This window comes from Meriones unguiculatus, chromosome 8, assembly GCF_030254825.1.
Source record: "Meriones unguiculatus strain TT.TT164.6M chromosome 8, Bangor_MerUng_6.1, whole genome shotgun sequence".
NCBI lineage: Eukaryota > Metazoa > Chordata > Mammalia > Rodentia > Muridae > Meriones > Meriones unguiculatus.
In genome coordinates this window covers 93022826-93037808 of record NC_083356.1, presented here as the reverse complement: position 1 = coordinate 93037808, position 14983 = coordinate 93022826, and the positions used below count along the sequence as shown (strand labels likewise).

Below are 14983 nucleotides of genomic sequence, written 5' to 3'. Positions count from 1 at the left end.
CTTTCTCCATATTCTCTCTAGCGTGTGTTGTCACTTGAGTTTTTGATCTAGCCATTCTGATAGGTATAAGATGGAATCTCAGAGTTGTTTTGATTTGCATTTCCTTGATGACTAAGGATGTTGAACATTTCTTTAAGCTTTTCTCTACTAGTCTATATTCTTTGGTTGAGAATTCTCTGCTTAGCTCTGTACCCATTTTTTAATTGGATTATATAGGACAGCCATCTACAGACCTAAAGAAGCTAAACACTAAGGAGGACCCAAGGGAGGATGCTTAGATCTCATTCAGAATGGCAAACAGGAAAGACAATAGAAGCAGTGGAAGAGAGGAAAGAGGATGGGAGTCTACTGTAGAGGGTCCTTTGAAAGGATTCACTCAATAGGGGATTGAAGCAGATGCTGAGACTCACAGCTAAACTTTGAGCAGAGCGCAGGGAGTCTTATGAAGGAAGAAACAGTGGGATTAGAGGGACATGGAGGAGACAGGAGCCACACAAGGAGACCAGGGGGTCCTGCAGAGACTGATGCACCAACCGAGAACCATACATGGAGAGGACCTAGACCCCTTGCTCAGATATGACCGACTGGCAGCTCAGTCTCCATGTGGATCTCTGAGCGAGGGGAGCAGGAGCTGCCTCTATCATGAGCTCAGTTGGCTGCTCTCTGATCACTCGCCCCTGATGATGTAGCCTTGCCAGCCCACAGAGGAAGAGGATCCAAAAAGTCCTGATGAGACTTAACAAGCTATAGGCAGATGGCAAGTGCAGAACTTTCCCTTTCAGTGGACTAGGGGAAGGGGATGAGGGGAAGGAGGGAGGGTGGGACTGGGGCAGAGGAGTGAGGGGGCTTCAATCGGGATATAAATGAATAAATTGTGAAGAAAAAAATAAAAATTAAAAAAGAAAATACAATGAGAAAAAGAGCATTTTGCCATCCACATCATTTCTTCTATTTCTCACATTCAATGCAGCTTTTTCCAAATATGTTAAATGTTGGTTGTATTTGAATGGCTTTATAAAATTGCTTTATAACACAGGGAAAACATAAGAATATGCGTTCAAAATTTAAAAACCACGAGTTACTTTTGGCTTATGTAGAACTAGAAAATGTGGGCATAGGAAAAAAAATATCATTATTCTGGCAAGTTGAATTCTGTCTTAAGTCAGCCAGCTTGTCTATAGCCATATAGTTGAGTTGTTCTAGAATATGGCAATGTACTTGTATTCTGATGCTCTGTTCTTTAATAAACAAGAAACTTAGCACCCCAGGTTAAACACGAGTCCCCTCTTCTGTAATGGAAATGTGGTGCCTGAAGGAAATGACATCTCAGAGCTACATCTCAGGCATGACCGCTAACACCTGTAGTCCCGGAACTCTAAGGCAATAGGATTACTGCAAGTGTGAGGCCAGCGTGTGTTACTGAATGAGACTCTGTCTAAAAAGGAAACAAAACAAACAAACTAACTAACAGAAAACGAAAAAAGAAAAAGAAAGGAAGAAGAAAAGCTGTAGAGGAAACGCGAGTATGCAGCCCCCTTGTTTCAAACTGGGTTTACCCCCACCACGTTCACAGCAGGGCCAGAGTTGTCAACCTGCACCTGTTGGCTTGGCTCATCTCAGAGATTTCTTACTGCTGGGAAACAAAACTGAGCAGAAAGAGAATTGTACACCCAAGTCACCAAGCCTCATCCTATGTTGAAGGCCTTCATGGCCCGGAATGGGCAGTGGATTTTCTCTGTTCTCATTTTCCTTCTTGGTAGAATGTAGAAGTTGTTACACCAGTATTTTTTTTTATGTCCCTTAGCAGTTGAACTTTTCTTTTTTGCCTTTCCTTTTTCTTTCTTTCTCTTTAAAAAAAAAAAAAAAAAAAAAAAAAACAATGAAAGCATGAGTGAGCTCCATGCAGAAGAGAGAAACTGAAGTATAAGCTGGAGAGCACGCGTGTTGGTGCTCACAGTGGTTCTCAGGAAATCCCTGCCCTGCATTTGTTTCCACACGGGACAGTTTGAGGCCGCCTTGAATAATTATCAAGGCGTAAAAATTCAAAAAGTTAAACCATTGTTGTATTTCCAAACACCTGCAGCTTATAAATGTAGCAGCCGAGGCTAAGCACCACTTGGCTTCAGAAGCCCGATAGAAGGTCCACACCTTCTGTTGCTTTAAAGTTGGGCGCGGGGTGGATCCCTGTAGTTCCAATGCAAGGAAGGCGGAGACAGGAGGATTATGAATTCAGAGTACACATGGTGAGACCCTGCCCTAATTTTTTTTTTTGTTTTTTTTCTAAGAATTTATGAAAAGGACAGTTTTAGGTTCTCCCAACGCTTCTACTTTCCAAAGTCTCTAGATAGTTTTAAAATGGCCTGAAATGGGAACGAAAGGACATGCAACTAAATGCATGCTTCCGTCTCCACTGTAACCCTCAAAGAAGTTTGACCCTGGAGAAGAATAAGGCTATATTCTGAGGATAAGGACAAGTGATTCTCCCATTTCTGAACTCAGGCAAGCTGTGCAGGTGACGACAGGGAAGGTCTGTGGATTTCTCTTATTGGTCTAGGCAGGCCAGCTTTGAATTCTACAGATAATAGCTAGAATCTGAGCCGTCTCAGTTAAAAATTATCTTTAAATGATAAAGTCTTCATGTCTTCATTTGATAACGCATATTCCAGTTGCTCCCCTCTCTCCATACAAAAATCTCTGCTTTATTCTTCTGTAACTGCAAGGTGAGTTCTGACTTAACAACACTCTAGGCACATGCTCACATTGACTTCAGAGAAACTGTGCAAACATACTGAGGCTCCCATGTCTGCAGAAAAGAAACTGTATCTCTCAGATCCTACCGCCAAAGCTCCTCTTGGGCCTGTGGAGAAACGCTTCATTAATCAGGGATTAACTCCTGAGCCAAAAAACACAGCATAGCTAGAGACTGGCTGATTCTTATATATATATATATATATATATATATATATATTTTTTTTTTTTTTTTTTTTTTTTCTGTAATCACATGAAGCTTTTACCTTTTGGCCAACAGCGTTGGGGCAGAGCAGCTGTGGGTCCTAAAGGTCTTGTTCAATCAACTGTGGATTCTGAGCAAACTGTAAACTCTTTCCTAGAAAGAGCGTGGCTAATTCGTGTTTTGATTCCCTCCTGGTGTGGTGTGCGTTTTAAAGGGCAGCCTGGCCAGGCACGCCATAATAGAAGGAACACGTTTTCACTGGAGTGGTTTCCAGCGAAAGGGCCAAAGCCTGACGTCATTCACTGCTTGTTTTAATACGAGTCAGAATCTGTTTAAAGTCCTTGTGGCTGATGTTTACTGTGCCATGGTTCCATGGTGGTATGTAAAGTGGCTGTTAAGCACTTTGGCTCTAAGTCCCTCAGAGAGCCCACATAACATTTATACTGGCTTGTTCTGTTCTGTGTTCCTCTTCCTAGGATATCAATAACAAGAGTGACAGCTGACATTTCTCTTGCTAAGAGGTCTGTCCTCAACAATCCTAGCAAGAGAGCAATAATTGAACGTTCAAACACCAGATCCAGCTTAGGTAAGACGTTTTCATGAGGTGTATGTGTGGGGAATGTCTTGTCCTGCCTGGAGAAATGTTGACTATCTATTGAGAAAAGCAGCCAGCAGACAGGACAGAGTCCTGCAGCAGCCAGAACCCTGCTGCCTCTCTCTCTCCCCTCCCTCTCTCTCTCTTTCTCTTTCTCTTTCTTCCTCTCTCTCCCTCTCCCTTTTCCTCTCTCTCTCCCTATTTCTTCTCCTTCCTTCCTCCCTCCTTCCCTCTCTCCATCTGTCCCTCTCCCTCCCTCCCTCTGTCCCTCTCTCTCCCTCCCTCTCTCTCCCTCCCTCCCTCTCTCCCTTCCCCATTTCTCCCTTCTTTCCTCCCTTTCTCCCTCCCCTTCTCTCAGTTCTAGTCGGTTAGCTCAGCAGCAGTCTGGTGGAAAGAGGCAGTCTCAAGTTCCTCTATCAATTGCTGCTTAACCACGGGAAACCACCCATTTCCTTTTCCCCAAACTTCACAAGGTTTCTGTCATAGCTAATACATGGCTGACAGGAAAGAAAATAGGATTTTTAGAAGGGCAAGGTAATGAAGTTCTTGTGTGGCCAACTGGTATACCCAGAGGAGTCACACCTTTCAGTATAATAGTGGCAACCATGATGAACATGCAGAGAATTTCAACTTGTCTTTTATGGGTACTTGTTGGAAAACATCTTAAAATCCTCCCCAAATGGAGAATAAAAACATTGCAAATGAGCCAGGTATGGTGTCACACACCTATAATTCCAGCACTTGGGGAGGCAGGTGGATCGCTGTGAGGTCGAGGCCAGCCTGGTCTATGAATTGAGTCCAGGACAACCAAGGCTACACAGAGAAATCCTGTCTTTAAAAAAAAAAAAAAAAAAGTTGCATAGAAGTAAGTCACTTTGGGAAATATCCTGAGCCCATGGACAAAATAATAACAGCTCTGGAAATTAAGTGAGGGTGTGCACACCTGTCATCACAGCACTTGGTAGAGTCAAGAAGAACAGGGCCTCAAGGCCAGCTTGGACTGTGTAAGACATTGTCTCAAAAGTAAACAAATAAATACCAGAGCCGACTTGGGCCCAAAGAGCATCACTAGTTCCCAAGATGCTGGAGCATCCAGTCTAGTGGCAAAGAGTGTTCATTCAGGGCCTCCAGCACCAGACTCTACGATGGTGCCAACTCTGTTAGCCTGTAACAGATGTATGAAGCTTCCATTAGAACCCCTCTGGGAACTTGTCTGATTGCTGATTTCCTTGAAAAGGATGAGCTAGGTAGAGACCCTTGTCTTCCTCGTGCCTGTAATTTGCTTATTACATTTTATATACGTATTTTCCAAATCCTGGGCTCACCCCACTATGTAATGTGGCCTGATTTACCCAGGCTCCACCACTGCTAATGCCAGAGTGCCACTGCCAAGGGCTTTATATGTTGCAGCAGTGACTATGAACTGACACTCCAGAGTAAATAAAACCCGGGTATTCTGAACTGTTTAGGCCAGGATTCAGAGTGCCTTGTGGGTTCTGGTCCTGGAGCAGTCCAGTTTGTATTACTGCATTTCTGTTCCTGCAGAAAATTATCAAATATTATTTTATATTATAATAAATATGTGAGACTTGAAACTGAAATGTTGTAAGCTTGGTCTGCTACAGTTCTGCCTAGAAGCAAAACTGTGGCAGATTAATTTAAGCACAAATTGAGGACCTACCCCAGCATCCTTCTGCTGAAACTGACTGAAGTAAAAATTGGCTTTATTTTCCAAATGCCCTTATTGAGAAGTTATTTTTAAACTGTTTCTGACATGATAGAAAAAAAAATGAATATATGTTCATTATTACTGACAAATACCCTGAAAGCTGGTCACTGGAGAATCAGGACATTGGTTTTTGATAATGCAAAAGTGATATGTGTTTTGACTCCTTAAATTCATATTTTTATGAAGATTTTTATTTGTGTGTGTGTGCCACACACATGGGGGTACCCGAGAAGGCTAGAGGGAGCTGGATTACAGGTGGTTGTGAGCTGTGTAATGTTGAGAATCGAGCTAAGAATTGAATTAAGAGCAAGTGCTCTTAACTGCTGGACCATCCTTCTAGCCATATTCATACTTTTTAATGTACTTCATGCTTTAAATATCAGTGATTCTATAAGAAATGAGAAATTTTGCTTCTATGCGAAGTCTTGCCCTTAGTTGAATCTAATTCAGATCTCGATCATGGCCCACTACATCACGTGATTCATAAACTATATAGAGGACTTTTCTGTCACTGCTCTTGTCTTTTGAGACAGCACCAGTTTTTGAGACAGCAGGACAGACTGCAGTCTAGGCTGAAACTCACTGTGTTTCTCAGGATGACCTTGAAGTCATGATCCTTCTGCCTCAGTTTCCCAAGTATTGGGACTTCAGGTGTCACCAGCATGCCTGACTTCCGTATTTCAGAAAAACATACACTTTGATGTTTTGTTGTTGTGTTACCATATGCCTTTGGTACAACAACAACAAAAGCAGAAGAGCTTGTAAGACATGCAGAGAAACACTAGCACATCTCTTCACAATACTTGGGAGGCGGAGGCAGGAGGATCATAATCAGCTTGGGCTGCAAAGCAAGGCTTTGTCCCCCAAAAGGGGTAGTTGGATTACGTTAGACTTTAGAAAAGAACTAGCATTTTTATTTGACCAATGTAGAAGAGGCATATTTGGGCTAGTTGACTATTACAACCAGCCAGGTAGGTTTGAGTCAAGATGGAGTCAGTGTAGCATTTTAATACAACCAGGTGTGTGTGTGTGCGCGCTCGCTCGCAACCCCAAGATGGAATCACCGTAGCTATATGAATAACTCCATGCTAGGATGAGTGTACAAAGCAAACCCAGAGAGCTGCCTCATGTTCTTCTGCCAATTGTTTCATTCTATGCACAGTTTTATTTTCAGAAAAGACTTAAAAAAGAACAGACGTTCTGTGGTGCACGCCTTTAATCTCAGCCCTTGGGAACCAGAAGCAGGCTGACCTCCGTGAGTTAGAAACCAGCCTAATTGACATAACATGTTCCAGGCCAGCCAGGCCTCCATAGTAAGACTATGTCTCAAAATTACAAAAAAAAAAAAAAAAAGATTTTTGTTAGACAGGTCTATGAAAGTTCAAAACAGTTGGCTCTACTATTATAGACACACGTACCTGAAAGCTTATACTGTTATTATGTATGCTTTTTAGTATACGTGATAATCACTGAGACTAACCACTACCTGCCATTTTATCCCCCTTTTAGCGGAAGTACAGAGTGAAATTGAAAGGATCTTTGAATTGGCAAGATCTTTGCAATTGGTCGTTCTTGATGCAGACACCATCAATCACCCAGCACAGCTTATAAAGACGTCCTTAGCCCCCATCATTGTTCACGTGAAAGTGTCTTCTCCAAAGGTAATCACCACATTCCTGCCTATGGGTCTAGAAGCTTCCTTCTTGAGGTTCTGCCCTGCCTTTTAGTTTGTGGGCAGAAGAATGTCTCAAGAGTCTATTCATGAGCACATTTTACAACAGTACTTAAGTGCTGGGGATTTGAGGGTAGCTGGGAATAATACTACATCTCTTCTGGAAGCTCCTGCCTGCTGTCATGTTGATAAAATACTAACAAGAGCACAAGGAAGGAAAATGCAAAGTAGACTTTGACTTTTCATAGCCTATATATCCCCTCTTGGAAAATTTTCTGTATGATATCGATTCTTAAATCACCTATATGTTATGCCAGTTGAGAGAGGAAGTACATAATTGAGAGAGATATCTTATGTAAGGTCAAAGCTCACTGAGTAAACATCTCTTACAGAAATGCTACAGACCTTGCCATTCGTGTGTAGCTGGGTTTGTTGAGGAATATAGTTCTTCCTTGGTTAAGCACAGCTGGTCATGTAAGCTCTTTGGAGTGACAGGAATGGAGGAAGATGGCCCCAGATTGCACTCTTGAGTTTGATATCCTTCTATTGTTTACATTTACTCTTTATTTTGTTAGTCTGTGTGTGAATGCGCTTGCGCTGTCATAGTGTATGTGTGGAGGTCAGAGGACAACTTGTGGAAGTAAGTTCTCTCCTTTCACCATGTAGACTCTGAGGACTGGACTTGGCCCACCAGGCTTGGTAGTATTCACCTTAACCCACGGGGCCTTCTCACTGTCCCCGCTGCTTTGTTTTTAAGCAGTGACGGTGCTTTAAAAATAAATATGAAATTGAAGCCAACAAGAGTCATTACCCTAGTATTTAGTTCCTTTCCAATTTTTCCTTGTGCCTAAATGCAAATTCAACCTCTCCACCCAAACAGTGGTCTCCTTTGCTGGTTAGGGAAAATTGCCCAGAGAAGCTGTGATTTGTTACCTTCCCAAGTTTTCAGCCTCGGGAGGGTACTGCACCTGTGCAGTAACTGGGTGAGTCCCGACCACTGTCAGTTAGTTTCAGGGAGTGAGAAGAACAGAGCGGCATTACCTTGACCACCGGAAGTGTTCTTGTCTCTAGGTGTTGGGGTCCCAAGCAGCCTCTGCAGTGAGGCTAATGTCACCCCCACCCCCACTGCACTGTTGCTGTGGTGTCTGGAAGTGCAGGGGTTTGCGTGGACCCATGCACTAAGGTGTCACAGAACTTCAAAAAGTAGCAGCATTTACACAGAGAGAGCTCTGCTTCAACATTAACCAAAAAAAGAAAGAGAGAGAGAGTGTATGGCCAACTGTAGCTACAGCTATGACCAAAGACATAGATATAGTCTGTCTTATGTGCAGCAATGTTTCAACACAAATGCTTTACCTAGATTTTCAATCCTGAAATAGTTCGATTAATTCAAAATTGAATCAAATATTTCATTAATTATTAAAAAATGTTGCATGCATAAATGACTTTGATATGCGGCATGGAGTTAATGAACTGAAATATTACTGAGCTGAACATTAAAAGATTGACTCAACCGGAGCAGGAACAGCCCAGCTCTTTCCCTTTGACAGGGAGCTCTAAAATCTACAGAAGAACTAAAAGTCTAGGTGGGCAGTGAGGCTGTCCTCAAGACCCCCTCGGGAGCTAGGACAGGATGGACACCTCCACTCTAGGCCCACAGGACATCAGCACGGAGTTCTAAGTGGGAGATTTCTTATATTGTAGATCCTCTTTACTATTTCTCCAGGTTACATAAGCTGTTTAAAAAAAAAAAAAAAAGATCCCAGTGTTCTTGGTTTTCTTTCAACTCACTGACAACCGTCCCTGTCATCCTGTCAGGTCCTACAGCGGCTGATTAAGTCCAGAGGAAAGTCCCAAAGTAAACACTTGAATGTTCAACTGGTGGCAGCTGATAAACTGGCCCAGTGCCCGCCTGTAAGTAAAATCTTTTTTGTCTTGGTCATTGACGACCATTTAACAAGAGGGAGGTTTTCCTTTCAATATCAGCACCATGGCTTTTAGTCTACAGAGATGCTGGTGACTGGTGAGTGGTTTCTTGGCGTGAGCTGCTGCTGTTACGTTGGGTGGGCTCAGGCTTCTCGGACAGCGTAGTGTCTGCCTTGTCCTGAAACATGAACTCAAGAGTCTGAAACCCACCCTCCTTCCTACTGCCTTGATGACCTTGCAAGCATGCAGGCACCATATCCAGTCAGGCATGCACTTGTAAGAAAAGAGCTAAATAAGGTATGCCAGCTTGGTTTTCCTTTAGCTTTTCTATTAGGAGATTCTGGTGGGCACGGAGGAGTGTAATGTTGAAGGTCAAAACTGGATTACAGCTAGACGGTCTCCATGTTGCTAATAGATGAAAGGACCAATGTTGAGTGAAAACTATATGCTGCCTACTGTTATTGCTAGAAAACACCTTCCGGATCAGAAGGCACACAGGATGGGAAGAGGTGAGTTAGGCTGGGAAAGGTGACTGTTACCATAGGCACTCATGGAGCGGTAGCTTAGTCACACCTGTGCTTGCTCAGCTGACATGGTTTTTGCGCCTAGGTTTCTCTAAAAGAAATGGCCATCTTCTTGGTTGGCTCACTAGAGCTTTAGAAATATTTATAAAAGGGTCATTTATGCTCTGTGAAAACAGAATCCAATTCGAGTACTTGGAGAGGCATCACAGTGTGGCAGTTCAAAGCAAAGACAAGCTATAAAAACCTAAGCAAGATGGCTGCCGCACGAGATTGGGGTGAAAACTCAAGAAGCGCCTGTGTGCATGTGTGGGAAAGTTCTTTGAACAATGGCTGGCACAGGGGACATGCTGTTGAGGGGCCACTCTCTGGTCTGTTACACTCCATGATCGGGATGTTCCTTCTGGGTTCGCTGTTGTATTGTACCTCCCTGCCATAGTGGGCTTATAGTCACTATGTGTTAATGGGGTGAAGAATGAATGAAGGGTCATACAGGCAAGAAAAGCAAGAACAATGAGACATCCTTTCATTAGATATTTAACATGGGCCAGACAGCTTGCTGGATGCTTTCTACAGATCACCTGTGATCCTCACTGTGATCGAGTGATATAGGCAGTTTAAGCTCCACGTTTTTGCCGAGGTAGCCGAGAGCAGAGTTGATCAATGAGTTCGGTGAGATCGTGTGGCAAATTAAGATTAGAAGTGGTTCCATCTGGCTTCAAAGCTGTTTCTGCTTCTCCTACATCACCCACCTTCCCCACACAATACATTCACCATGTCACCCACCCAACAGAAAAGTCCAGAGATCTATGTTTATTGCCAAAATGACTACTAAAGATGTCACTGACAGAGTGGACTGTTTGGTTAAAACACCAAGAATAAAAGAATGTGTCATCTAACCCCTGGCCCTGTAATGTTTCACAGTTGAAAGGAAATAATCTTTCCTGAAGATTATTTCTCCAGTTCAGTGAAATAATCTTTACAGCTACTAAAAGCCAGGAACTATGCTATTCTTTTTACTTTTTGGTATGATCCTAGATTAGTAGTTGCAATCAGTATGGCATTCTATTAAGCAGTCATTAATAATGAAAATATCTTTTTTATGTCAGTTTAATAACACTTGGTCCAAATAATTACTAGAGAAAATAATTTATTAAAATTGTGGTATTTGAACTACCAAGGACAATACTGAAGTTTTAAAAAAAATTTATTTATTATAATTTATTCATTTTGTATACTAGCTGTAGCCCCCTCCCTCGTCCCTTCCCAATCCTGCCCTCCCACCCTCTTCTCCTCCTATGCCCCTCCCCCAGTCCACTGATAGGGGAAGTCTTCCTCCCCTTCCATCTGTCCCTAGCCTATCAGGTCTCAGCAGGACTGGCTGCATTGTCTTCCTCTGTGGCCTGGTAAGGCTGGCCCCCCTCAGGGGAAGGTGATCAAAGAACCAGCCAGTGAGTTCATGTCAGAGACAGCCCCTGTTCCCCTTACTAGAGAACCCACTTAAGAGACTGAGCTGCCATTGGCTACATCTGCGCAGGGGTTCTAGGTTATCTCCATGGATGGTTCTTGGTTGGAGTATCAGTCTCAGAAAAGACAAGTTTTTGGAGTGAAGAACTTCACTAGCTTCACTAGCCTTAATAGGCAAGGAACCACCACCTACTTCCAGTGCGCCAACTAAAGAAACAAGTGATGAAAACTAGAGGAAGATGATTCAATATAACCACACTGGGGATAAGAACAAAGGGATTCAGAGGTTCCCTATGAAGTCCACTTTCAGGATGCTGGCATGAAGTTTAGGCAAGAGTTCCTGGTATGGCCCAGCTCATCATTGACACATCACCATCTCTATTTGCCCCACAAGCTGGCATCTGTGGAAAACCTTTTTTTAGAGGACAAGTTCTTCCTTTCACTCCAGGGCTTCAGCCCTCCCCTCCACCAGCAAAAGGAGAAAATTCCAATCCCTTGGAGTCCATTGTTTCAGCAGTGTGATTAGCCCAAGATAAGTTCACAGTGTCTTTTTACAATGTCTGGCAGTATTGTTACAAGGGGGCTTACACAGCGCTGTATCTGCACAACTTGCTACGTCTGACATAGGTAGGACCAAAATTAGACATATTCATACAAAGTAAGAAACATGATGGGTCTGTCTCCAGGTCAGCAATTTCAACTGTCAGAGTACTGGGAGGACAGCCCTCCTCTATTATTCCCAAGAGAGAGACATCTTTGTTTTGAATAATTGGTCAGACAGGCATTTTCAACAAGCAGTCAGAATAAGTAAGGTTACCTTGTAGCTAACACTGTCTAAGCATGCACTATTGTGTGCATTTGTCATTCCGGGAAAGAATCGTGCATTCTCTTTTGGCCCACGTGAAGAAATGTTCAGATTACAAAAGCTAGGAGCAATTTTTAAATTTGTCTGCATTTAATCCCTTTACTTCAAGACCATTATTATCATTGTCACCCAGAGATTGCTCATCACTGTGTTGTTTTAGTTCCATTAGGAGAATCTGCAGCTTGCTTACACGGCTTCTGTGTCTCCAGTCTGTGGAGTCAGCAGATTCCAATAGCAGGGTCTCACACTGCAGTGATAGTACAGGCAGCAGGTTTTGGAAAGGGACCTCTCAAAGGACACTGAAGAAATAAAAATAACTTTCTGTAGCTAGAAGAATGATTCTAGTTCCAGGGACTATTGGAACAAAGGAGGACCACACAGTTTCCTATAGTATGTACCTTAGCATTGGGTTCCATGGGAGGATGTCGGATGATATGGGGCTGGATCTAAAGATGTTTAAGAAAATGCTTATGTAATGCTTTGCTTAGAAGCCCAGTTTTGCTAAAACCTCTTTGTACTTTGTATCTCCAGGAGGATAGGGGATATCCTGTGTTTCTCAGTAATGTGCCTCTAGGTCTTTTTCCATGGAAAAGCCTGTGGGTTTAATGTTTCATGGAACACTTAACGGGAATACAGTTCTCTTACAGTCTTCTCATTTTACAAGTGAGGGAACTGAAACCAAGAAAAGATGAACTGGCTTCCCAAAGGCCAGATGCCTTGGGCAATGATAGTGTCTTAATCTAGGGAGACTCTAAATCAGTGCTTCTCAACCTGTGAGTGAGACCCCATTGGGGGCGCATAGCAGGTATTTACATTACAGTTCACCACAGTAGCATAATTGCAGTTATGAAGTAGCAACAAAATAATGTTATGGTTGGAGGTCACCACAGCCTGAGGAACTGTATGAAAGGGTTACAGCATTAGGAAGGTTGCGAACCAGTGCTCTCCAATGGTTGATGGCAATGGCTTAGTTACTACATATATTAGAATTTCTGTTGCTGTGAGGAAACGCCATAACCAAAAGCAACTTGGAGGGGAAAGGGCTTGTTTCATCTTAAAGCTTGTAGTGCATCACCCAGGGAAGTAAGGGCGGGAACTGGAGTTAGAAAGCTGGGAGAATGAACTAAAGCTGAGGCCAGAGTGGAACCTGCTTACCAGGTTGCTCCTTGTGGGCTTTCTCAGCCTGCTTCTTAAAGCACCCAGGACTACCCAGAGGTAGTACTGTCCTTCTGTGAGATGGGTCCTTCGACATCCATCATCAATCAAGAAAACGTATGGAGGCATTTTTCTCAGTTGAGGTTTCCTGTCCCCAAATGACTCTAGTTGTATCAAGTTGACATAAACTCAGCACCACATTGCATACTCTTCACGAGAGAGAATACTGGGTTCCATGGGTAAGGCTTTTGCTAGGAGAAGGGTCAATAAACTTTTTAGTAAAGGGCCAGACAGTAAATAATTTGAATTTGTTGAGACACGTGGTGTTCTTTGCAAAACTATTTAACTTTGCCTTTTAGTAGTTAAGGACAGTATGCCTGTAAACCTTGGGAATGACTGCACTCCATTCAAACTTTGTAGAAGCAAGAGGCAGGCCTAATGCAGCTTAAAGAAATTGCCGCTCTTCTTCTAAAACATGTTTTGTTACTTATTACTGCAAAAGAAACGGTTCTGAACATTTCAACTTCAAACAGAGCCTGGTGGGTAGCATTCATCTGATGGCTGCCTGACCTCTCAGCAGGGGTGAGTAGGAGGGACTCAGCCAGTTCTTCCTTTCCTCTTGGTTCAGATCCAGGGTCATGAGCCCTTTTCTGCAGGGCTGTGGACTTCTCACATTGTACCAAATGATCAAATATTGTAGCTAAGGGCTCATCTTAGATCCCAGCCAAGGACCTGCACAGCATTTGGCTGATCGGAATGGTCATGGAGGCTATCTAGATCCAAGGAGATGGGGACATAATGTTCCAAATCAGTACAGGGAGGACCAAAATTTGTGGCTGTTTAAAAATCTGCTCTAGGAAGAAAAATAAACAAAAACAAAAAACTAGGACAATAGGCTACTGGGAGGCAAACAAGAAAGTTTCCCTAAGTGCTGCAATGTCGGAACCACTGCAGACTCTTAGCTGGATTGTTTTCTTGGTGTGGGTCTACACAGTATATTTTTAGATTTCAATTCAATTCTTTGGGGTATTAGTATCTTTTCCTTTTCAGAGAAGTGGAGAATAGTGCATTTTAAGAAGGCCAAGTTTAACTTGTCCCTGTACTGTGGTAATAAGGGTTATGTAATGCTTGGCAAGAAAAGCAGATAGACAATTGGATGATAAATGAAATATAATCCTTTAATCCCACTTAGTTACAGGCTGGCTTGTGTTACCAAAAGCTGACCCGGTGGCTCCCTGGATTGTGTAATGACTTTTTATGTGCATTAAATGACATTGGCCACTTCTACAAGAGGCAGGCTCATCTTCCCTGCAGAGGCTTGCTTGCAAACCTTAACAGTTTGAGAACCAGACTGGCTCTCTTCTATCCTGCTTTATTTTTGTTGCTGAATGGACTCCAAATTGTTCTATCATGCGTGCAATTTCTGCTGGGAATTTTCCACTGCCCAGTTCCAGCAATATTTAAATTACTGAGAATCATATGGATTCACTCGTCTATTTGACATATTCTCTCCATTGATGCATTCATGATTATGAAACCATGGATGACCACCATTTAATGTTTTTGGGGTTTTTTGTTGTGTTGTGTTTTGTTTTGAGACAATGTTTCTCTGTATAGACTGGGTTGTCCTGGACTCATTTTGTAGACCAGACAGGCCTCGAACTCACAGAGACCCGCCTGCCTCTGCCTCCCAAGTGCTGGGATTAAAGGCGTGCGCCACCATGCACAGCCACACTTACATTTAAATTTTAACATTGCTTTTTAAAAACAGAGTAATCTGTTTTAAAACTTTCCTTCATGAAACAAGGCCTCACCTGATCCAATTTCGGGCTACACATTTCTAGAGATTCCAAGCACCCAACCGAAGCATAGCATGGTGGAAGTGGTTCCTTCCCACCAGTGCTGTAGCACATATAATTGACATAAACTTAACAAAAACACTTAGTGCCTTTTCCCTGGACAAGCACACTGCGGATGTTGTTATATTCTTTGAGGAATAAAAATGGGAAGCATAGAAAAACATTGGTAGGAAAATATGCTGGGATTCAAAATTAGTGTCCCTATATTCTTTCCTTGGTGTCAGGTCCACCAATTAGTGGC

General features: G+C 42.8%; 1 protein-coding gene across 7 annotated transcripts in view; it reads left to right on the top strand.

The window, feature by feature from the left end:
* The window catches only part of Cacnb4 (calcium voltage-gated channel auxiliary subunit beta 4), a 250207-nt gene that overhangs the window by 222555 nt on the left and 12669 nt on the right, over positions 1 to 14983 (top strand). For all 7 annotated transcript variants that reach the window (XM_060390156.1, XM_060390157.1, XM_060390160.1 and 4 more), the window contains 3 exons: positions 3430 to 3539; positions 6787 to 6938; positions 8768 to 8863. In XM_060390156.1, the coding sequence (XP_060246139.1) occupies positions 3430 to 3539; positions 6787 to 6938; positions 8768 to 8863 (358 nt within the window). The remainder of the gene's footprint in view (positions 1 to 3429; positions 3540 to 6786; positions 6939 to 8767; positions 8864 to 14983) is intronic.